Source organism: Carcharhinus amblyrhynchos, chromosome 12 (assembly GCF_965287045.1).
Source record: "Carcharhinus amblyrhynchos chromosome 12, sCarAmb.v2.hapA, whole genome shotgun sequence".
Taxonomy (NCBI): Eukaryota; Metazoa; Chordata; class Chondrichthyes; order Carcharhiniformes; family Carcharhinidae; genus Carcharhinus; species Carcharhinus amblyrhynchos.
The window spans coordinates 64,067,188-64,091,765 of record NC_137335.1 but is presented as its reverse complement, the minus strand read 5'-3'; the positions used below and the strand labels follow the sequence as shown (position 1 = coordinate 64,091,765).

Here is a 24,578-nt window from a genome sequence, read left to right as displayed (position 1 = left end):
CAGACTGGTGCGTGGTGACTGATTGATGGAAATTTATCCCGCACCATCACCGACTGTTCACATTTTGTACTTGATGTATAGGTTGAGCACGGCTTTTGGAAGAACTTTTTGAAGCTGTTGGTGTTAGTCTTTCAGAACCAGTTATGATCAATGGCTCCTATATTCTTTAACTTCTTGAACGAATTAGCTGTAAGTATATACTCCACAAAAGTTAATATTAAGACATTTGGGCTTGTATCTTCAAGGTGTAGTGGAAAACCCACCAAGCTTTGAAAATATAGGGACCCAGATTCAGACTCCCTGTCTAACATATCCCATTTTTGTCAGTAGGGAAAATTCTGTGCTGACTTCAAACAGACCCTATTTCCTCTGCAGTAAGGGCCATAACCCATAGGGTGGGATTTACAATTTTTTAAGAATAACCATAAATGCTGTTGATAGGTGGATAAATTCCGTAGAGTTGCCGTGATGTGAAGTTACTTAAATCTTGAATCCTTCAAAATTAAAAGGTAGGCTGCCTGTGTCAGTGAGAAATGAAAAAAGATCTTCTCTCATAGTTACAATAGCTGTTTGTTGACAATATCCGAAGTGCGATCATTATGTAATTATCAATGCATTCCACAATCCATCATCCGAGTACAAGGTCCTAAATTCACAACTTGATTGACAGTTCAAAGAGGTTATTCAAGGTTTAATTGTCTTTGATGCAGAGCTATGAATTTAAGTTTATTTGCTTATATAAGGGACTAAGCAGTTGAGGGGATTTAAAATGTTTAATGAGCTTTCATGAAGGTGAGGTTTTTTTTTTAACTATAGCGAAGGCTATAATATATAGAGCTTTATTTTACATCATCTCAACATGTCTCCTCCAGTCTACCCATGGTGGATACTAGGTGACTTGGCATGGATGTAAGGGCATAGGGTAGTAGTCTAAGCCTTACATCCATAGAAGGCATGAGTTGGCATTAAGTTGGCGTAGGGCTATAAGGAATCATGGGGTGGGTTGGGGGGAATGGATTATCACAGAGGATATAAGGAGGCATTGGGGATAGGTGAGGTCAAGGTTGGCAAAAGTTGGCTTAGATGAAGTATGGGGAGTGGGTGGGGTGTGAGAGATTGAGGGCCCAATATTTAACAGTACTAGGATGAAGATCCCACCATGCAGGTGAGTTTCTCTGGAGGCTATTGTGGTGAATTGCGAGATTTCAGGACCCTCACTCCCCAAATCAGGAGCTGCAAACATCTGGGCCTTAAACTCAGTAAAATTTTAATCTTCTTCCTCCTACTGGTTGAAATAGGAATTAGCTAGCCATAGAATGAAAAAACTTTTGAACAACTGAGTTCTGTTAATGCCTGTCAAAATGCAGAGTTTTCTGTCATAATTTCTGTCATCTGCCCTAGAGCCCATGAATGTTGATGTGAATTTTAGAAAAGGGAAGTTAGAGATAAACTATTGTTGATCAGTTAGTAAGTCTAGCTGTAATTTCCAATGCTTTTTTCCTCCCCTCTTGAAGAGCTGTTGAGTCATGCTCGGATGTGGCCCCACGTACATCTGCTGCCTGCCAGAACCTTGTCGCTCTGTGTCATCTTAACAAACGAGCGTTGGCAAGATATGCAACTGTGGATGTATCACAACTGAAAAAAGTTGTCATCACTGGACACCCGCATGTGCAGACTTTCCATTAGCAAAACACTGAATGTCAACTAGCCGCAGGAACCCTGACTAATTTTGCCTCCTCCCTGTTCCCGGTGCAATGTGGCTGAGGCCAAGTACGGCACCCCACCGATGTCCTGTGGTCGATCACTTAACTCAGCACACATGGGGATAGACATAATGTAGCACACAGTGAAGACACCAGTAAAATCTGTTGCTGTCTCATTCAAGTCCCAGATGCAGCCTGGAAATTGATATCTTGTGTTGAACATGCCATCATTTTACAGTCTATTTCGAGCCTGTTCAGTGACTCCATATTGATAGCAAGCGTGCCATGTTCTATGCTGATCTGCCATGAAGTAGCAGTGACTAGCATGGCACATCAATTGAATTAGTAATTGTATTCAACATTAGAGGAAAACATCCTAACATTCATGTGTATTTGCACCTTTTGGTGTGAATAACATAGCTATGCATGTATGAAAAACCATTTTTTTGTGGGCAAGACTTTCATTTAAGTAGTGCCTTCATGACCTTGGGATATTCTAAGTAATGAAGTACTATTGAAGAATGGCAATGTAGAGAATACAATGACCAATTTATGCATAGCAGGGTTCCAAAAATGGCAATGTAATAGTGAACAGATAATTAATAACATTGAATGAGGGATAAATATCAGCTAGTTCATTATTAAAATACTCCTGCTCATGCTTGGAACAGTGCCTTAGAATATTATATACCAACTTGTCACACCAGATGTTTAAAGTCTAAATGAAAAGAAAACACCACCGACATTTCAGAAATACAGAATTTTATTTCATAAGAACATTAGAACATAAGAACATAAGAAATAGGAGCAGGAGTAGGCTATCTAGCCCTTTGAGCCTGCCCCGCCATTCAATAAGATCATGGCTGATCTGAAGTGGATCAGTTCCACTTTCCCGCTTCCTCCCCATAACCCTTAATTCCCTTGTCTATCAAAAACCTATCTACCCATGATTTAAATATATTTAGCGAGGTAGCCTCCACCACTTCAACGGGCAGAGAATTCCAGAAATTCACCACCCTTTGAGTGAAGAAGTTCCTCCTCAACTCCGATCTAAACTGCCCCCCCTTATCTTGAGGCTGTGCCCTCTAGTCCTGCTATCCTTTCTAAGCAGGAAGAATCTCTACCCCTACCCTATCCATCCCTTTCATTATCTTATACATCTCTATAAGATTCCCCCTCATCCTTCTAAACTCCGACGAGTACAGACCCAGTCTATTTAGTCTCTCTTCATAGCCCAATCCCCTCATCTCCAGTATCAGCCTAGTGAACCTTCTCCAGTATCAGCCTAGCGAACCTTCATGATAACAAATATCACATGGTTTTGCTTAAAATCATTTGGGAGATATTGGGTGGATTTTTACGGAAAAAAACATCTAAATGCCGCTCGAGCAAGAAAACAAGAGAGTTTCAGAATCATTTTTTGGGTGAGTTTAAAAAGGCAAATCTTATGGCATTTAGTGAAAAAAAAGTGCCAGCTTGTGATTCTTGACAGCAGAGGGCGGGGGAATGGTGGAGCTTCACTTGGAAAGCCGGCTGCTGAGCTCTGGAGGCACCATTGTGCAAGTGCCCCAGTCTCCCAGTATACTGGGCGATCTTCTGCTGCAATCCACCCCCCCCCCCCCACAAGGACATTGGGTCATTCCCCCAACCCCAGACATCAGGACTCCTCATCCACCCCCATAGGCATCGCAGAGATCCTTCCCTGATTGACGATCGCCACCCTCCCCTCCCCCTGGCAAAGTTTCCTTTTTCCCCTTCTAACTCCTCTCACCACCCCCCACCCCCGGGAGAGCCCCACCCTCCTGCACTCCGATTTCATCAGCAAAACAGTGCCGGTTAGATGGGGGGGGGGGGGGAGGCAAAATACCAGGTGCAAACCTGATTTTTTGCCTTCCACCCGATTTTACCACCATTGCCACCCCGCCCTTGCTGAATGTCAGGCAGGATGAAGTTGTAAGATAATTCCCATTGTTTTTTGCTGTTTGTAGTGCAATATTAAATTAAATAATTTGAGTTGATTTACAAAAGTGAAGCTTCTATTGTTGTATTGTGAGACTGAGGGCTTTAAAACTTAATGAAATATGCCTTGTCCCCAAATTTCATCCCTGAAGAAAAGACCTCTTTTTCAGTTACTTACAATGTTAGTTGTCATTATATAACTATGTATTTTAGCAATAACGGCATTAGCACATTATGTACTTTAAATAAATAATACAAAGCTTCCAGCTCAGTCAAGAAAGCGGTTTCTGAGCGTTGCTGCTTCCATAAGAACTTTATTGCTTTGTTTCTGGCCAGGACCCAGGAAATATCTTTGAGCCCTATAAAGCACTTATTGTTCCTTTGTTTTGCTGGTCAACAGGGAGGAAAAGAGGCACCAGCAATGTGGGTAGGTGGAAGGGTAGCAGCAGGAGAGAGCGAGGAGCTGCAAACTAAGGAAAGGGAAAAGGCCACCAATGCTGAGGGTGGTTCAAGAATGGGAGAGATGGGAAGAGGCATGATTTTTAACATCCTCTGGTACAGGGTACAATGGGAAAACAGCCCCATGTGTGTACCTCGGAAATCCAAATCAGAGCCATGGAGGTTCACAGTCAGAGGCTAATGCAACCAAGAGGATTAGAAATAAGTTTGTGCATTGCATGAGATGCAGGAAATGTGTGTAGCGTGAGGACTTTCACTGTAATAGGGATAGATAATCCTGATTCCACCCTGGCCCAATTCCACACATCTGGATTTCCAGGATGGCAGGTTGCAACCCCTGCCCAATCCTGCCAAGATATTTCCTTCCCTTCAGGCCAAGGATGATGAGCACAATCCAGTCAAAATCTGATCCTGTTCTAATCCAGATTGATCAGACAACACGTCAGGTATCAACCCTGAAATTCTCCTGATTTTAACCAGTTATTTCTATAGGATTAAGCTTGTGGTAATTTATGTTGAGGTGACATTTACGTTTAATTAGCTGAGGTACACCCAAGTGGAAGTGATCTTTACATATCTGTGTGTTTTGAATGAGACCGTCTCTTAGAACTTGTTTTTTATTTGCAAGTTTGCTGCATGTTGTTCGATACCCAACCCTTAAGTTAACAAAAATAAAATACTGCAGATGCTGAAAATCTGAAATAAAACAAAGGACAGTAAATCCTCAGCAGGTCAGGTGGCATCTGTGAAGTAAAAATTACGTCAATCGGTTTTACACAAGCATGAATTTCCTGCAGGGTCTTCCACTTGTGCCTGTCACAGCAGATCAGGAAACACACTGGTGGCCAGTGTGAATCTGAATTTCATCCCATTAAAAGGATGCAAATAAAGGGCCAAATGAAATCCCCATACCCGATTTTCTGTAATATCAGCAGGAAAAGAGAACACATCTGGAACAACATGCAGAAGTTGGGACTTGCACAAAGAATACCTGAGGCTGTCTCTGGAATTCAGAATGGAGGCCACCAGCAGCCTTGTGGATCTTCCAACTTCACTGTCACTGAAGAGTTCTGTGTTCTAGCCTCAAGAGTGTTTGAGGAGTTCCACCTTCTTTCTTCAGAGTAGATTCGTGATCTTGGGTGCCTTTTTAAGTATGGCACCCAGATACAACAATGGAACACATGCAATCAAGCCAACCTCACCCCAAGACATGGAACTTAACCCTCTCCGCACCCCTGATGCATAATTAATGAGATCGGAGTTAGAAGATATGGCAGCCTCTGCAGCTGGAACACCACCACCTCCACCACCCCCACATGGGACTTAATCCCAGATAGAAGAACTCTGTTTCTCTCTTAAGTCAATTTATTAATGTTTCCTTGTGTTTGCTTGGAAATAATATTTCTTGAAAGGACTGGTTTAATAAAAACGTGCAGTATTTCCTTTTTTTGTGTATGTGGAATATAAAAATAACAGGGAAGAAATTCGACATAACTGACAATCCTGGATGTAAGGCTGGATTTTTGGTATAACCTGGGTTTAAATAGTTTCCATCTCTCATAATGTATCCCATAATTGTGTTGAGGAGGCCGATGGGGTAGTGTGACGCTTCTTCCCACCCCAATTTAATCAATACCCAACTGGGTTTGCTGCCATGTCAACCAGGCAATCCCACTCATTAGTCCCCGGGAGGCCCAGTGGAATGTGCACATGTGAAAAGATCCCATTGTGGCTGTACTATAAGTCCTTCGAAGAAAAAACATAGATGATCATAGATGAAGAATCCAACTAGATAAGTCATTGATATGTCAAGTGAGCCCAATACTCCATAGTGAGCATTTTGAAAAAAAGGACCTCTTCTTTGAGCTGATCATGGTCTTATGTGCTTCCTACTGGAACAGCAATGTGTCACTCAGGCACCCATCCTCAGGAACCTTATGTTCCTACTGCTCTGCTAGAGGCATATTCTCACACCCCAGATATTCTCATAGCTTCGTCATCCCGAGATATGAGATAGATTCAGCAGCAGGTAAAAGTGCCACCTTGTCAGACTTCTGCCGCCTCAAAAGGACCTGCACAATTTTTGCGGGAAAATGTCCTCAAATTTCATCCCTAGTGTCAGTATTAAAGATTCCTGGTTTAGTTACTGTGTGGCCAGATGTAGTAAAGAATGGCTTATGTTCTGGGCAGTCTTCTTGAGTTTTGAATGTCTCTTTATTGTCTACTATTTATTTCCATTATTCCATTTTTATGTTACATTTCCATCAATCATATTCTTTCTTTTGGTCATAAGAAGTATCAAACGTTTCCTAAGATAAGGAAGTGATGTATGGATTAAAAGTTTTGGGTGACATGTGAAGATTTAACTTTTGGAATGTCATTACTGCAAATGGTGCATTCTGAAAAGCTGCTTTTGTTTTACTTTAAGACTGTGCAAACCTTTGGCTCAATCCTGGAGTACCAGTGCAAGTTGATCATGTAGAGATGCTCCTTTATCCATTATTGGATCTGAAATGGAGGAGGCTTAAGAATTATCTGACTTCTTAGTTAGTGTGCAAATCATCTAAAAAGCTAAGTTCAGATGGGTCACACTGACGAGATAAGTATTAAAATGGTGACTGCATTTAACTAATCAGCTTAATTTCTTTTTTCAAATTGACCTTTCAGAGAACTATTTAGTCAGACTTAGAATCAGAGGTTTACAGCATGGAACTAGGCCCTTCGGCCCAACTTGTCCATGTTGCCCTTCTCTTTAACCACTAAGCTAGTCCCAATTGCCCGCATTTGGTCTGCATCCATCTTACCCTGTTTAATAATCTTACCACTATTTAATGTTGAAGATGGTGCATTTTCCACATGTTAACTCAGGAATTAATTTATCACCTACTGGGGCATGGCGTCCCAGTTACAAACAGAGAGTGGCACTTACTTCCATGATGGCAGCTTTTCAACAGAAGAAAATACCCCGTTGTGACTATCTCCAATGTATCCTCAACATAGGAAATAATTAACAGTTGTAACAATTTGTTTTAATGTAGCATCAACAACTTGCATTTGATCAGATTATGCCTATAATTTAGCAAAAGGTCCCAAGACTCTTCACAGGAGCATTGTCAAATGGAATTTGACAACAAGGCACACAAGGTGATTTTCAGGCAGATGATCAAAAGGCCAGAGATAAATTTTAAGGAGTACCTTGTAGGAGGCAGGAGGCAGAGCGAGGTGGAGAGGCTTAGGGAGGGAATTGCAGAGCTTTAGGGCCTTAGTAGCTGAAGGCAGAACTGGTGAAGTGAAAAAATCAGCGTGTGCAGAATTGGAGGAACGCAGATATCTCAGAGGGTTGTATGGCTGGCGGAGGTTACTGAGGTAGAGGTGGGAGTAGCTTTGGAGGGTTTTGAAAACATGATGAGCATTTTAAAATTGCTGCCTGCTGCAACAATGTTGTAAATCGGTAAGCATGGAGGTGATTAGTGAATGGGACATCGTGTGAGCTAGGATGTGGGCAGCAGGGTTTTGTATGAGTTCAAGTTTATGGAGCGTGGATGATGAAAGCTTGGCCAGGAGTGCATTGAAAGTAGTCAAATCTAAAGGTAACAGTGGCATAGGTGAGGGTTTCAGCTATCAGTGAGCTAAGGCAGGGCCAGAGTCAGGTGATGTTACAGAGGTGGAAGTAAGTAATGTGAGTGATTGATGCATAGGTGGTTGAAAGTTGATCTCTGGCTCAAATACGACATCAAGATTGCAAATGTCGTTCTCTAACTGTTGCCAGGGAGACAGTTAGAGTTGGTGCCTGGGGAACGGAGTTTGTGCCGGGCACTGAAGACAATGGCATCAGTCTTCAATATTTAGTTGGAAGAATTTTTTCTCATCAAGTACTGGATATAAGTCAAGCAGATTAGCAACAATGGAGGGATTGAGAGAGGCAGTAAGAAGCGAGATGCAGCTGTGTGGTGACAGACATGTGGAACGTTATGTGTTTTTGGATGATGTTGCCGAGGGGCTGCATGTAAATGAGAAATGGGATGAGGCCAAAGATTGTTGCTTGAAAGCCTCTAGAGATAATGGTGCAGAAGCAAGAAGAGAACCTATCATTGGAAACCTCCGACCTTGCCCCCAGCTGGGATTCTCCAGTGCTGCTGCAGTGAATGGAATTTTGGCTGGAATGCCAAATTCTCTATTTTCACTGGCGGGGGGTGGGGGGGACGGGGTTTACAAGATCGAAGAATCCCGCCCATAATGCCAAGCATCCACCACTGTTTCTTGTTTTGGATAAAATGGTAAATCAGAGTTCCATCTTCCTCTTGGAGGTATTTCAGATCCCATAACAGGATTTGAAGAAGAGTACAAAGTAGAATTTTCCTTGGTGTCTAGGACAATAATTATCCCTCTATCATCATTATCAAAAAACACATTATACATACGTACAATCCCTATAGTGCAGAAGGCCATTTGGCCCATCGAGCCTGTACCGACAACAATCCCATCCAGGCCCTATTCCTGAAACCCCACATATTTATACTGCTAATCCATCTAATGTACACATCCTGGGACACTAAGAGGCAATTTAGCATGGCCAGTCCACCTAACCTGCACATCTTCGGACTGTGAGAGGAAACCAGAGCACCTGGAAGAAACCCATTCAGACACAGGGAGAATGTGCAAACTCCACACAGACAGCAACTCAAGCCAGGAATCAAACCCAGGTCCCTGGAGTTGGGAGGCAGCAGTGATAAGCGCTGTGCCACCATGCTGCCCATTATCTGCTCATTTATTTCTTTGCTGACTACTGACATGTGGACAGCAGAAAAAGAATCTCAGCCAGTAATTTGTGAATACTGTCTTTGGGTCGCAATGTTCCTGTTTTCAGAATATTTCAATTGAAGTTCCTTATTTGGGTGGCACAGTAGCACAGCAAATAGCACTGCTGCTTCACAGCTCCAGGGGCCTGGGTTCGACTCCCGGCTTGGGTCACTGTCTGCGTGGGTTTCCTCTGGGTGCTCCAGTTTCCTCCCACAGTTCAAAGATACAAAAACAAACAAAGAACAACCCAGCACGGGAAACAGGCCCTTCGGCCCAACGAGCCTGTGCCGCCATTTCAACAAAGCCTTTTCCTACACCTACCCAGCCCCGTGTGTATGTGAATGGTACCCCTAATGTAGCCAGATTCAGGGGAGAATAGTGTAGGGTCAATTTGGTACACCAACCAGCCTAAGAGCACATCTTTGGGGTGTGGGAGGAAACCGGAGCACCTGGAGGAAACCCACGCAACCACAGGGAGAATGCGCAAACTCCCACAAACACAGGCCCAAATCCATGTATCTGCACAGCTAGCAGTGATAGTCACTGAGCTGTTGTGGTGCCCGTCTGCTGGTCCAGGGTTAAGCACACACAACGACACGAAGTACTAGGGCACTCTCAAAACCTCCAAGAGCAGCCCACGCACGACCCACCGTGTGCATGCCCCTCGTTTGACAACAAGGTGGACCGACACCTGTGGATTAAAAGAGACAAAATCATTAACATGTAATAATACATTTCAAGTGTTGTCCCGAGTCTCTGACCCTTTCTAATACCGTCTACTATAACCCTCCATCCCTGTTTCACTCATGTGTCTATCTAAGTAAACCTTAAACAAGTCCAACGTGCCTGCCTCCACCACCTTACTTGGTAGCACGTTCCATACCCCCACAACCCTCTGCGTGAAAAACCTTCCTCTAGTATCCAAATTATACTTCTCCCCCCTCACCCTTAAATTGTGACCTCTCGTAATAGTTGTCCCCAGTCTAGGGAAAAGCCTGCCACTGTTGACTCTATCTATTCCCTTCATTATTTTATACACCTCTATCAGATCCCCCCTTAATGTCCGTCTTTCTAAGGCGAAGAGCCCCAGTTTTTCCAATCTTTCCTCGTAACTCAGTCCTTCCATACCAGGCAGCATCCTGGTAAACCTCCTCTGCACTCTCTCCAGGGTCTCCACGTCCTTCCGGTAGTAAGGTGACCAGAACTGGACACAATACTCCAAGTGCGGTCTAACCAACGTTCTGTACAACTGAAGCATTAGACGACAGCTCTTATACTCTATACCCCTTCCTATAAATGTGTGGGTTAGGTTGATTGGCCATGCTAAAATTGCCCCTTAGTGTCCTGAGATGCGTAGAATAGAGGGATTAGCGGGTAAAATATTTAGGGATATGGGGGTAGGGCCTGGCTGGGATTGTGGTCTGCGCAGACCTGATGGGCCAAATGGCCTCTTTCTGCACTGTAGAGCTTCTATGACTTGGCTTAGTCTGAGAAATGAGTATACTATGTGCCCTTGCAGGCCAGGAATATTCCAAATTCAATTTCTGATCTGTGGCGAGCTAGGTTTAATGCTTCATCCACTCTAGTGCAGTACTTAATGAGCGCTATGAGTGGTTTAGCTCCTGCAAAGAGTCATCCGGATTCAAAACATTAGCTCTGTTATCTCTCCATAGATGCTGTCAGACCTGCTGAGATTTCCCGGTGTTTGCTGCTTTTCTGTCAATGATGCTGTCTTATGGATGAGGTATTAAACCAGGGTCCCACTTGCCCTCTCAAGTCTATGTAAGAGACTCCATGGCACTATTTTGAACAAGAGCAGTGGAGCTATCCCCAGTGTCCTGGTCCACATTAATCTCTCAATCGAGATCACAAAAACAGATCACCTTATCCCATTGCTATTTGTGGAGTTTGCTGAGTTCAAATTAGCTATTGCTTTTCCGTTGCAACTTCAAAAGCATTTCATTGGCTATAAAGTACTTTGGAACATATAGCAGTCATGAAAGGTGCCATATAAGTGCAAGGTTTTGTTTCTTTTTATTATAAAAGTATTAAGCTTTTCAGTGGCATTTAATAAATAAATTGCAGTATTTTCAGTGTTCCAAGATAACATCCATATGATTTTCAAATGCATTATTTCTTAGTGACAGCATTTGTTGACAAGCAGGGGTACTTTGCAGCGTGCCTTTTCTTTGTATTGTCGTACACAGGATTAACGATAGTTAGGAGCAAATCAGATCAATTTAATAAAGGGATTCAGAAGACCACAAAAATCACGCATGTAAAGTCCAAATAGTTATCTATGTTGGGCAGAACTTTCCGTTCCGTTCACTCCAGTGAGATTTTCTGGTTCTGCTACAGTGAATGGAATTTGGCTGAGCGCCATATTCTCTCCGTCCTCGCTTTCAGTGGCATAGGGTGTGAACAGCCAGAATTTTCTGGCCATTATTTGAACAGTGAGGTCAAATAATAACATTTAACTTGCTGCTTGGCATATGTAATATTTTTAATTTTATCAATGGTGTTGCATTGAAATAATTTGAAAACAATTCAAAGTTCAGTTAACTAATGTGAGCACATGACTTACGGACCTATGTTAATGATCTTATTGTGCAGGTCCTAAAGCAGACTGATGAGGAAATTTAGATTCTGCTTTAGGTTTTAGCTCAGCATTAAATACTCACTGTGTAAGTAGAAGGAAAAGCTGATATTGCAATGTGATGAGCTAATTTGTGTTGGTGAAGATGCAGTTAAACAATCATATCATTGATTTTCTGATCTACAGTGTGTGGCCAGGTTGTATCTCCATCTTGGGGAGGTGCTTTAAATGTTTTATAATCCTGTGAGGGAGGTGGTGAGATCTGTACCTGTCACTAAAATTGAGCACAGTAAGTTTTTAAGATTTTGCAAAACCTTTTAAGATAAGTGGTCAAATGCTATTCTGTAAGGAAACTTTCCAAAAACTTAACCTGTCCTTATGCATAACCGAAGGTTTAAACTTATTCTAACCAGCCCCTGATTGTGACATTTTGTTTTAGTACTGCATTTCTGCCTCACGAAAAAGTAATGTCCAAAAATATTTCCAACTATTCGTAATTTGCAATGCATGCAATTCAGGCTGATTCCTGGAACTTTGTTTTTTTGATTATCAGAGTTTGTTTCAAAATGTCAGTGCTGAATATAAAAATAAATAAATAACTAATTAAATGTTATAATTTGTTCATTGTGTTTCTACTGCTTTCTTCATCAAAGCTTTAAAATTGTTTATTGTTCCTGAAAGATGTTTTCTAATTGTTGTGCGATTCAGCTGACAATTACAACTTGCAGTAGCTGATAAGATGACTTATTGCTGAATATTAATTTACTTATTTATCTTGTCTTGAGCTTATTGGTACAATTTTTTTGGCAAGAAATGGTTGATTTAGTTTCTTTGGACCCTTTCATTGCACATTTTTTTTTAGATACTAAGAAAGCTGTGTGGGTGAAGCTCTGGTACCAGGCTCTTTTCTCACACACGTGGAGTTTTATATTAGATACCTGCCTGACTCAACGATTTGTGATGCTTATTTCTGCTCCTGAGACAATTTATAAGATCAATATCAATACTTTTCCCCTCACATAAACTAAAGTTTTGAATTATTTTATCAATTTAATGAAGAGTCTTGACCAGCAAATTGCTATGGAAAATGCTGGTTAGGAGCTACAGCATTATTCAGTGAGTCCCCCACCCCCTTCCCCCCCTTTTAAACAAAGGTATTGATTTATGTTGATGTTGTACAGTAGCTAATAACATTTGCTCTTTTTTTATTCTAGGTATCTGGCCTTCAGAAGAGGTTTTGGCTTATTACTGCATAAAACACAGTGATATATTTAGGTAGGTGAGAGGAGTTGTCTACTGAATTGGATGTTCTCCCATTTATTTAATGCTAACTTACAATTACGTATTAACCAAGCTGGTTCCAGGTAAATCCCACCTTTTGCAGTTGGACTTTGCGGAATTGCCTGAAGGTATCAGATCACTGTACATGCCTCCTGCTTAGTGAAATATGACAAAGATTTTTCATTTTCACTCAAGGCATTTGGTTTCACTTTGATTTTTTTTGGAAAATAAAGTGAAGCCGCAATCGATGAGCCTTCATTGTGAAGGTCAGAAGGAAAGAGCAATGACAGGATTCGCCTACATATCATATAATGTGAAAAGCGATTCACTGAAACTGTCCATCATATGTTCTTCAATAAAATCTCAACATTCGTTCACTTTTTTCTGTTTTACTATAGTCTTTTAATGAAGATATTTACTTATTTTTACCTTACTGCTTTGGAAAAGAAATTTACATCTGATGATCTAGTGTTGTCACTAAGTATTTACAGCTCGTCAGATCTGATCTTATACAATTGAGAGTGTGCACGGCCTCATACATTTTAAATGCAGTTTCTCTTTGGGTTTGACTTGACAGCTGAATAATCTCACCTAAGACATTTTCTCTCTTTCACAATTGAACCGATTCCAATTAAAAGGTAATACTTTAAACAAATAAATGATAGTCAAGGACTGTCAGACAATTACTGAAAGAGAGGATACTTTTTCTCTTAAAATAAAAGTAATGTGAGCTCCATATTTGTTAGGTAAGATGAAGGTCAGTTTTTAATTTGTTCCATTTTAAAAAGGAACATAAGTAATGCTATTCATTGACTCCAAAATCATATCCCCTGATAGGGGTTGGCAAAATTCTTTGCAACAACCTTGTAAATCTGCCCTTTCTGCACAATGCTATCTTTTTACGAAACAAAGTGCTGACTCCTTTAAGTGAATTAGGTACAGTTGGTTTTCGTGGTGATACTTGTGCTTAGTGTTTTATTTTATGTTTCTCTCATTGTCAGTACTGCCAATAAAGGAAGAGCTATTTGAAATAAGTTATAACTCCTCCAAGGGGTGAAGGAGAAGTGCACTCCCCGGTATGGAATGAGCCATATAGACTGTGAAATTCTCCGCTTTTATCCTCAGAAGGTGCTGAGTTAGATGACTATAGTTGGCAGTCAATGCCACTGGGGTAAAGAAGGGGGCAAACATTGGAAGGGCTTCCAATCCCGATTAGTCTCTGGAGACCTCTGCTGGACTGTGCGTGTGAACAGTGTATGGCTGGAGAAGAGAGAATCAGGTTCAACAATGATGCCTTATGTGTCAAGGATTAAACGTACACAATAGCAAATTTGGTGAGATACCTGAAGATTGATGGAACTTTTGGGATGTTAACCCACCATTAAATGAGTGCCTGTCGGGGTGAAGAAATGAAAATGAGGAAGGGCCACCATTTAACCTTTTTATGTATCTGTTAAGTCAAAATACTATAAATATTTAAATATTTTCAGGAATGTAGTCCAAAGATATTATCCAAGAAATAGATTGGGATCAATTAGTGAGTACAAAGATGTGATGTATTTGAATTGGTATTAGTCATTTACCCCAGATACAGCAATGATTCTAGTTTCAGTTGAGTACGTTAATCTAACTCTCTTGCATAGCTGATATCTGTAAGTCCTCCAAACTAGTTTTTCCAGATGATGACCATTCACGGCTGAACTGAAAGTGCTCATTAAATTAACAGAAATGAGAAGGATTTGCTTATAACTTTTCAAACTTCTGAAGATGGACCTGTGCTGCGATTTCCCTTTAAGTATGCTGAACCACTGAATCTATTTGCCTTGCCTTTCTTCTATTACAGTAGTGACTGAGTTGAACAAGTATTTGGCTGAAGGAAACATTCAAACTCCTTCTGCCTCTCTTTTGTTTAGCCTTTCCTCAGTGATTCACTGTGCCATCACAGGAGACATAATCAAGACACAGAGCCTCTCTGGAAAAAAAGGAACCTTTTCAGAATTGCAGCACAGCAGTGTTAGTGTTGCAGTGAACACTAATGAGAACCCCCACTGCTTAGCATACCACACAATTATTTTTTATATAATTATTTTTAAAAAGCAAGCTACATGTGGTGGTCCAGTGAAGCAGCAAGACTTCTGCCTTTCATATCTTTGTAACTTCCTGCTTGTTGATGTGTTTCTGTAGATGTTGAATTGTGCTGTAATGTATATGCCTCCAAAATCATGTTGCCTAACTTACGTTGAGTTTTGTATTGTCCTTTTTCTTTAAATGTTATTTCCCTGCAGAGGCCTTGCAGTTTGTGAACTGGGAGGTGGAATGACATGCTTGGCTGGGCTCATGGTAGGTCTTCTCAATTCTCTTCTATTCCCCCACCACCCCCTACTCCCTCCCACACACCACCCCATTCAGGAGTGAATAAAGAAAGGAGGGAAAAAAATGTTTGGCTGCCTCTGACTGTTCAGCCACAGGGATTGTCATCTGCATCGGTTGCGGTCAAGCTGCACAGTCTTAAGAGACCCTCTAGATTGACTTGCTTTCGTATCATATTGATTTTGATGGTTGCTTTAGATGAGCAGAAGCATTTCATTCGGGTGCACTCAATATCCCTTGTTGTGACATTGCAGGCCCAAGAAAAGCTACTTACATTGCCACCGTCAAACATTTCAGTTGACAGTCCATTTTCCCAAATACATGAAAAGCATCAACAAAAAAAAAATCACAGTTGGACACTATGATATAGTTGTTAATGTTTGGCTGTATTACTATATCAACAAACATGATCCAGACTTCCAGTAATTAGATTCTTTTAACTTAGGTTGACCATTCAGGAGCTGTCACCCCTGCATTCTTTAAACTTTGAGTCATGTGTTGAGCAGATATTATGTACCATTGCAGTGCAGCAGAGACAAGTTTTTATTTCTCTCCAGATAAAAAGCATATTGTTGCACTGATTGACATTTGACAAACCTGTCGTACTCTTATATAATGTGTCTAGGTTGCTCACAAATGTGCGAGCATGTCAGCTACACACACACACACACACAGACACAAAAAAAAATTACCCTTACAAAGCCATCTGCTTCCAATGCAAAGTTATGTGAAGGGCATCAGGCGGGCAGACAGAGGCAGGCTGAAAGGCAGAGTGACAGCCTAGTATGATGGCTGTACTAGATAAACAGAAGGCTGCAAATGAAAGCCTCTCAGAATACCATCATCCACTGTCACAATCCAATTACCGAACAGAATGATAGCAAGATAGAGGCTCCCGCAAATGGAATGATAAAAGTATTGACTGATTTGATTGAATGATTAAAATAATGCAGACATAAAATGAAAAAAGATTGAAGATTGTTACTAAGAAATAGGTGAAGAAGCATGATACTGAAGGCTTGTCACTTCTGTCTTCACTTCCACACAAGACAAGCATATTTGCTCATCGTTCGATGCTATTTTCTTTTTGCAGGTTGCTATTTCTGCAGATGTCAAAGAACTTCTATTAACTGATGGGAACGAAAAAGCCATCAAAAGTATCCTTCCTCATGCAATCTTATCTCAAGACTGAGAAGTTTTTTTTCTCAAATGTAAGAAGAATTTTTGATTTGGTAATCATGAGAATTGTACTCCGTTTGTTTTCAATTGAATAGAATCAACAAGAAAAAAACCTGATGAATTTCTCGGAAATAACTCGTGAAACTGAAAGGAAAATCCTACAAATACAGGAAATCTAGAGAGAAAAATCTTGGAAATGCCAATTGTCACACCCACAAGGCCTCACCTATCTTTCCACCTATCTTTTATTTGACCAGCTGTGCATTTCCCATCATCTCCTGTTTGTTATTCCAGGTATGAAGGTTGCTTGTTATTAATCAAGGTAAAAGTAAACCAGAACTCATTAAGCCAAGTGGTTGATGCTTTCGAGAATGAGGTAGACTTGAGCAGTTTACAATGAACTATCTGATCAAATAAAAAAACTAGTACTCAATTAATCTCTGTACTCTAGAAACTTTACGTAAAGTCAGTATTAGGTGGAATTTCCTGGGAAGGATGAAAAAAATCTGACATAGATTTTCTCTTTTCAAGCATCCATGTTTCTCGTTCCATGATCTGTGGTCCTTAGACCCGAGCTTTGTCTACATTTCCCCCTCCCCAAACCCATCAATAGTAAATTCTTCAGCATGATTCTCTCCCTACAGCCCCACCTCAAATTATTCTGACCTCATACTACTGTCTTAGAGTCTTTTCAAGCATGCTTCTGATTGTTCACTCTAGACCTTCCACTGCTGCTTGGCATCTTTTTTTTCCTCCTATGAAGCTCCTTTATATTAAAGATGCTATCTTAATACAAATCACTTTATGACTATCCATTTATAATCGCAAAATAGTCTTGCATAAATGGAAACACTGCACAAAGTCAAGGTGCCAAGGGTTGGGGGGTTGTAGTCAGGTAGCAGGCAACACCCAATAGGACTTTTGAGGCCCAACATGTGGTTGGCAAATGTATGGCTGACTTGGGTATAACACAACTATCTCACAAACAGTTTGTTCACCTGTACAGCCAAGCTCAGAATTATATCCATGGAGATAGAACCTGGGTTCGACTCCTGGCTTGGGTCACTGTCTCTGTGGAGTTTGCATATTCTCCCTGTGCCTGCGTGGGTTTCCTCCCACACTCCAAAGATGTATGGGTTAGGTGCTTTGGCCATGTTAAATTGCCCCATAGTGTCAGGGGCTTAATAGGGTAAATAAGTAGGACAATGGGAATAGGGCCTGGGTGGGATTGTGGTTGGTGCAGACTGGATGGGCCAAATGGCCTCCTTCTGCACTGAAGGGATTCTAAGATCTTCCAGAGAGTCTCAACCAAGAGACTAAGAACTGTTCAGATTTCTGGGTATAACTGAAAAGTAGGGTGCTCTAAACTTTGGATAATGAGCAACAGTGTCCCTCAGTGTAATGAGAAACAGCATGGTTGATTTAATTCTGTCAGCTGATCAAAACGAAATTTTCTAACCTTCAAATACCAGGAGTATACTTTTTCAAAAAATAGACTTTTCTCTCTGCTTTGTTGAAAAGGTGAATTAATAAGAGGAAATCAAATCAGCCTTTGGAATGGAAGAAAATAAAGACTGGATTTATAAGGAGATATTTGTTCTTCTGCTGAAAATAACACTTTGGACTCATTCTATTTCAGATAGGAGAAGTTATATGCTTGTGATGGTGGTATATTACTTATTTATAGTAATTATGACCAGAAGTATTCTTAAAGGCCAACTTCCCTACCACATCCAACAACCAAACAGCAATGCTGGGCAAATTCTTATTATTCCGTGACAATTAAGTGCCTTTCATAGAGAAAAGAGAATTGTGTTTTCTTTGATTATTTTCTTCCATCTCCCGCTATAATAGGAACATTTAACTTCTTGATTAGGTATATTGACTCAGTTACCTACTGCATGTCTTTGCTGTATGAATGTGAAGGTAATATTCTTTTCAAGTTTCTGCATTGATCATTCATGTCCATTAATAATAACTGATTAATTGCAGAACTTCACAAGTGCTACCTGTATTTAATAATCTCTCTCCTGGAGCCTAAATAAGTTGATAAACCATGACACTTCAAATGGTACGTTGACCCCAAAAACTATGAGTCCAGACTCATTGGAGTGACTTGGAGAAAGTCATGTTGGAAGGATCATCACCCTCCAGGCCAATGGTCATCATCATTGTTTATTCCTTTTCTCCATCACCTCTGACTGACCTTTCACACACAGAGGCAATCCACCATTCACTTATTTAGCTGCATGTCAGCATCAAAGCACACCATGTATTGGCAAGTCATATTTGTTTCAAGAGTGTGTTGGCATTCTGTTCATAAGCTGCAATAACTTCCATTCCTCCAATTCACAGATAATCACTGACCAAAACCAAAGGATCATGCTTGGCAATGCTTGCTTCCTATGCAGCAGACTGGAAGGTTGGCTGCGAGGAGGCTAAGCTATCCCCTGCAACCCCTGGCTCTTCACATTATTATGGGTACCATGAATACCAGATGAGGGAAGTTATGAATTGCGTGGATTTCCTCCAGGATCTGTGGTCTCCTCCTGCAGTCCAAAGATGTGCAGGCTAGGTTGATTGGCCAAATTGCCCCTTAATGTTCCTAGATGTGTAGGTTAGGGAGATTAGCGAGGTAAATATTTGGAGTTACAGGGATAAGGTCTGAGTAAGATGCTCTGTCAGAGAGTTGGTGTAGACTGGATGGGCTGAATGCTCCTTCACTGTAGGAATTCTGTGGATGCTTTCAGCATGATTCTCCTCGCGTCTGTGTGGGTATCCTCTGGGTGCTCCAGTTTCCTCCCACAGTCCAAAGATGTAAGGATAAAGGTTGATTGGCCATGCTAAAATTGCCTCTTAGTGTCCTGAGATGCGTAGGTTAGAGGGATATGGGGGTAGGACCTGGGTGGGATTGTGGTCGGTACAGACTCGATGGGCCCAATGGCCTCTTTCTACAATGTAAGGTTTCTATGATTCTCTGATCTCTATAATCATTTTTGAACCTATGGGATACAACTTGTAGCCGCTCCATGTATCCCTGTATTGATCAGGGATTGTGTTAAAATGCCGCATTGCCAGGTTCAGGCAAGTCAGTATTTGAAGAAGTATTGTTATGGTGCTAGGTGAGTATAAAACCCCTAAACAACAAAAAAGGCCCATATGTGCATTTGGCAGGCGTGGTCAATAAATGAGCCAAAGGCAGCATAAAAGCTAAAAGAAGAGGTTTATTTAAGTCTGTTCCCCTTTACACTGTCCTCAACCACCAAAGCCATACACGGTCCATCCCTGGCACTTTAATGCATACACCACATCCATGGCCGTCACCGTTTTGCGCTTGGCATGTTCAGTGTAGGTCACCGAGTCCCTGATCACATTCTCTAAAGACATCTTCAACAAGGATAAGTCATCCTTCAATCCTAACTTAAAACTGCCATCATGGCATCATGTACTTAAAGGGCTTTTCTCTTCAGGGATTTCACACAATCATTAGCAGGGGACACATACCAACACTGATAGACTAACAGAATGTTTCACATCACCACCATCCCATCTTTCGTGCTGCACACTCTCCATCCTTGCACTTGCTGGGGAGGGCTCCCCACACACGGGGCACGAATCCTTATTAACCTGTGGTCCATAGGGGAGTGGGGCATTGTGATGGGATGTAGTTCAAGGAGGCTGCGCCAAGATCGCTGGAGAGGTTGGGGATCATTCCTGTGAGGAAGGGGGAGACCTGATTGTCTCTGCAATGGGTCACTCTTCCATGAGTACATCACGTCCTGACAATCACATCACAGTGAGACGCATGCATTTGCTTATTCCTCATGCTTATCAACTGAAACATTTAGGCATCTGCAGATCGAGGCCCACAAGAGACAGCACCAGAACTCCCAGCCCTCAGACCATGTCCCAGGAAAAAGATGATGAAGAATTGTCAGAGCACTCATCCCAGCCTCTAGCAAAGTAGAGATTCGCACCTCAGTGGGGCACAGCTTTAGATTAGGCTCAGTGTCAGTCTCTAGAGAAAGCCTCACTGACAGAGTGAGCACTCGGAGGCAGGGACCACCCAAGTCTCCAGGATTCAGAGCGCTGTTGAGAAAAGCCACCCGCTGTCCGAGTCAGTTGATTAATCTCTGGAAACTTCATGGTGGTAGCCAGCAAGAGGCAGGGAAAGATCACAAAGTGGTGTTTGAAAGCTTCAATGAGGACGACCGTCAAAGTCATCAAAGGCGAGAGAGAAAACAACTCCGCAGGTTCCTTCCACCCCTACTGTTAAGGCAGCACCTAGAGGAAGTGAAAGATCTAGAGAAATCCAAAAATTTGGTTCAGGACTTGTTGCCTTGGCGAACACAACAATTGTAACTAATTGAACGACTGCAAATATATTCACCATCACTGCAAATTGTCTCCTATTTACTTCATCATCTTTCTAACCCCTCCAAATAGCTCTCCTGCACGCAGCTGACCTGACAACTGAAAAGGGTTTGTAGTAGTGCTTTTCAGAGTCTCATGCAAAGATTTCCCCATGTACATGCAGCCTTTATCTATCAAACTTGTCTTGATGGTCTCTAGCATATTCAGTATTCCCTGCTGTGGTTCTCTTTCTGTTGTTCAACTGACATGACCTGCATCTCTGCCTAGGTACCATTTGTGCCTGTCCAACATGAGGTGCTGTTAACTTTTAATTTGAAAACGCTAGTAGTGATCTTTTTTTAATGAGCTACCCCATCATTTCCACTACCCCATCGCCCATGACCTTTCCCCCATCACCATTGACCCCCATGGCATCACCTTCAACCTCCCCACCATCACCCTCCAGCCCAAACCCTTCTTCCGGGATGTCCAGGTGAACGTGCATGTTCCTTTCCTTAGCATCACATTAACATTGACCACACCCGACCCCCTCCTTCCCATCCCCTCACCCTTGTCCATGTGTATCTCCATGTCCTGACTCACACCCCTTGCCACCTCTTCACCCAACACCATCAAACCTTCAACTTCCCACCCTACCAGTTCCCTCTGCCCCCCCATAACCTTAACCATTCCCTTCTATCACACCCAGCCTGGGTTTGCCCCCGCAGGGAGACAGCAGTTGACTTCACCGACTTCTCCCGTGAGCATGTTCACCTGGACAGCCAGCCCACTCTTCAGACCTGGACATCACACCCCTCCCCACTCACCAGCTATCAGCCCCTCCTGCTGCTTTCAGTCACACAGCTCAATACTCCCATTCTCAACCCCCCCCCCCAGAATGTTTGAGCTCATAATGAAGTCCCGGGATGATAGTCCAAAGCCTCTGTGAAGTCCCTGAATGTCTGTTGTCTCAGAAAAAGTTAAGGCTGCAGCATGGAGACCTCCCAACTTCTGAAGGCTGCTGCATAGAGTTACCATGTGGATAAGACTCCACCCACACTGCTTAAGCACATGTTCCTACAGGATCTAGTAGATACCTGCCTCTGAGCTGAGCAAGAGAATGTGGGCATCGCAGAACAGGCCAGCATTTGTTGCCTATCCCTGACTGACCTTGAGAAATAGCAGTGGGCTGTCACCTTGAACCACTGCAACCCACGTGGTTTTGAAACACCTAGAGTCATGTCACGGAGGGAGTTCCAGGATTTTGACCCAACAACAGTGAAATATAATTTCAAGTTCGTTGATGTGTGGCTCAGAGGGGAACTTGCAGCTGGTGTTGTTCCCATTCATTTGCTGCCCTTGACCTTCTGTGTCATAAAGGTGCGTCGAAGCAGTCTTGGCAAGTTTCTGCAGTGCATCTTGTAGATGGTACACACAGTTGCCGCTGTGCTTGGGTGGGGTGGTGGTGAATGTTTAAGATGGTGTTTGGGATACCAATCAAACAGGCTGCTTTGTCCTGGATCACGCCAAACATCTTGAGTGTTGTTGGTGCGAACTCTCACCCCTTGAGTTAGAAGCTTAAGGGTTCAAGCCCCTGTTTGATCACATAATCTAGACTATACATCACCACAGTACTGTGGGAGCATACTTATCATTGGAGAAGCTGTCTATTGTGAGAGATGTGAAACTGAAACCCAGATGGCATGATCAGGTGGCTGTAAAAGATCCTTTGGCTCTATTCAAGCAGCAGATTGTTCTGGTGTCCTAGTCATTATTCATCCCTCAATCAAATTTTTAAAACAGTGGCACAGTGGTTAGCACTGCTGCTTCACATTGCCTCACAGGTTCGATTCCTGGCTTTGATGACTTTGGAGTCTGCACATTCTCCCTGTGTCTGTGTGCATTTCCTCCTGGTGCTCTGGTTTCCTCCCACAGTCCAAAACACATGCTGGTTAAGTGCATTGGTCATGCTAAATCCTCTCTCCTAGTGTACCCAAACAGGCAACGGAGTGTGGCGATTAGGGGATTTTAACAGTAACCTCATTTCAGTGTTGGTGTAAGCCTATTTGTGACACTAGTAAACAAACTTTTAACTCCCTCTTCTTGTACCTGATTAGTATGAGATCTTGCTGTGCACAGATTTGCTGTACAAAACAATAGTAACGCTTTGAGGACATGATAAGACACTATAATAATTTCAATATATTTTCAGCATGTATTGTGTTTTCCTTTCTTTTGCCCAACTATCCACCTGTGTTGGAGCCATTGACTCCACTTGCTAGGAGGTACTTTTGTAGATATCTGCAATTCCAGTATGTCACCCTTGTGACCATTCTTATTGTGCATGTCTAGATGTCAGGTGACTGCAGTTACATGGGTGATATCATTGCCAAGGGCTGGTGTTGATCTCGGCCAACATCAATCCCCTATTCTTCCAACAGAGCCACTGGGTAGTGATCAAGTGCAGACACCCTCCCAACCAAGATGGATGAGGCCAGTGCAGCATCTCAGCCAACTTGGCAAAGGTCAGGAATGGAACCTGCAACTTTGTGTCCATTTGGCAATCTTTTTACCTGCTTGCCATTGCCATTCATCATTTTGGAAGAAAAAAGATTGAAAAGCTAAAAGATTACAATTAATTATAGATAATAACTATACCAGTTTTTGCTATTTAGGTGATAGAAAATTATTGTTGATCCCTGGCCCATTGATTTTATATCCTAACCAGTTCAACACTAAAAAGCCTGAGGGGACTCTTAAAAAAGAAAAACCTTGGCTGCTGCTGCAGAATCTCTGTCCATTATAATTTCCTCAGCTTTTTCCACCTTGTTAATGCACTGTAGGGCTAATCGTTATACATTTTGTCAGTTTAAGCAATGAGACGGATTAAATATGTGGTGTGCGGGCGGTCAAAATTAAAAAAAAGAATGCACTGTTTACAAGGAGTCTCTTATATATGTGCACTCTAATTCCATGATATATGTGCAATCCAACTCCATTAATGTGTAGAGAGATTTGGCTGTATCTATAATTCATTTTTTTAATTTATTAAAACGTCTCTTCCAAAGACGCTCCTGTTTGTTAATTCAATAGGTCGCCTCACACCTTCCTAACGTAAAGCACTGCTTGATCCTTAGCAACACCTCTGAGGAAATACTGGCAAATGCCCAAGAGCGTTTATAAGGAAATAATAAGACATTTTTGAACAGCCTTCTGTGGAAATACACATGGGTTTACAGCACTATCTGCCCGTGCTAAAGAGATGGTTTATGGACTGAGAAGGTGATATTTGGTTTCAAATCTGATAACAGGCTTTTAACATTAAGTAAGATTTTTTTGCTACAAGCCAGGAGTCTCCCAGATTTGATTTTGGTTCGTGTGAGTTGGTTAATCTCGGTCAGAGTGATAGTCGGGGCACTGCAATTGACCTGAGGAGGGAAGGGGGGGGAGGCGGGATGCAAACAGCCAGGGAGGGTATATGAATGGAGGGGATTGACCTTTTCTGCGATACATTCCTCTCTTCTGCAACAGCAAAAATACTTAATGATACACAGTGTCTAACCCCACACATGGAAAATAGCCCCTTGGAGAAAGCTACAGGGTGCAGGCAACCATGGAACTATATCCCAACAAGAATCATTACTATCCAGAAAAGCCATGAGCAAATTGACTATTTTCTCTTCTTTTAAAGCTAAAATAAGCCAGTTTGACCTCTCTCCACTTCTTAACCAAAATAAAAATTGTTGCCATTTACAAGTGCTTATCTGACTTTTAAGAGCTAGACGAATTGAAATTTTGTCGAGCTAAAACTGCTAGCAAAACTGAAGCCATTCATTGTAGATCTTGCAAATATCTTCACTTATCTCAACTCTGTGAAC

The 24,578-nt window shown here is 42.0% G+C and overlaps 1 protein-coding gene across 2 annotated transcripts in view; it reads left to right on the top strand.

Annotated features, from left to right (window-relative positions):
- Window positions 1-24,578, top strand: part of camkmt (calmodulin-lysine N-methyltransferase) — a 334,060-nt gene that overhangs the window by 250,221 nt on the left and 59,261 nt on the right. For both annotated transcript variants that reach the window (XM_080199825.1, XM_080199823.1), the window contains exons 4-6: window positions 12,732-12,792; window positions 15,084-15,138; window positions 16,262-16,325. In XM_080199825.1, the coding sequence (XP_080055951.1) occupies window positions 12,732-12,792; window positions 15,084-15,138; window positions 16,262-16,325 (180 nt within the window). The remainder of the gene's footprint in view (window positions 1-12,731; window positions 12,793-15,083; window positions 15,139-16,261; window positions 16,326-24,578) is intronic.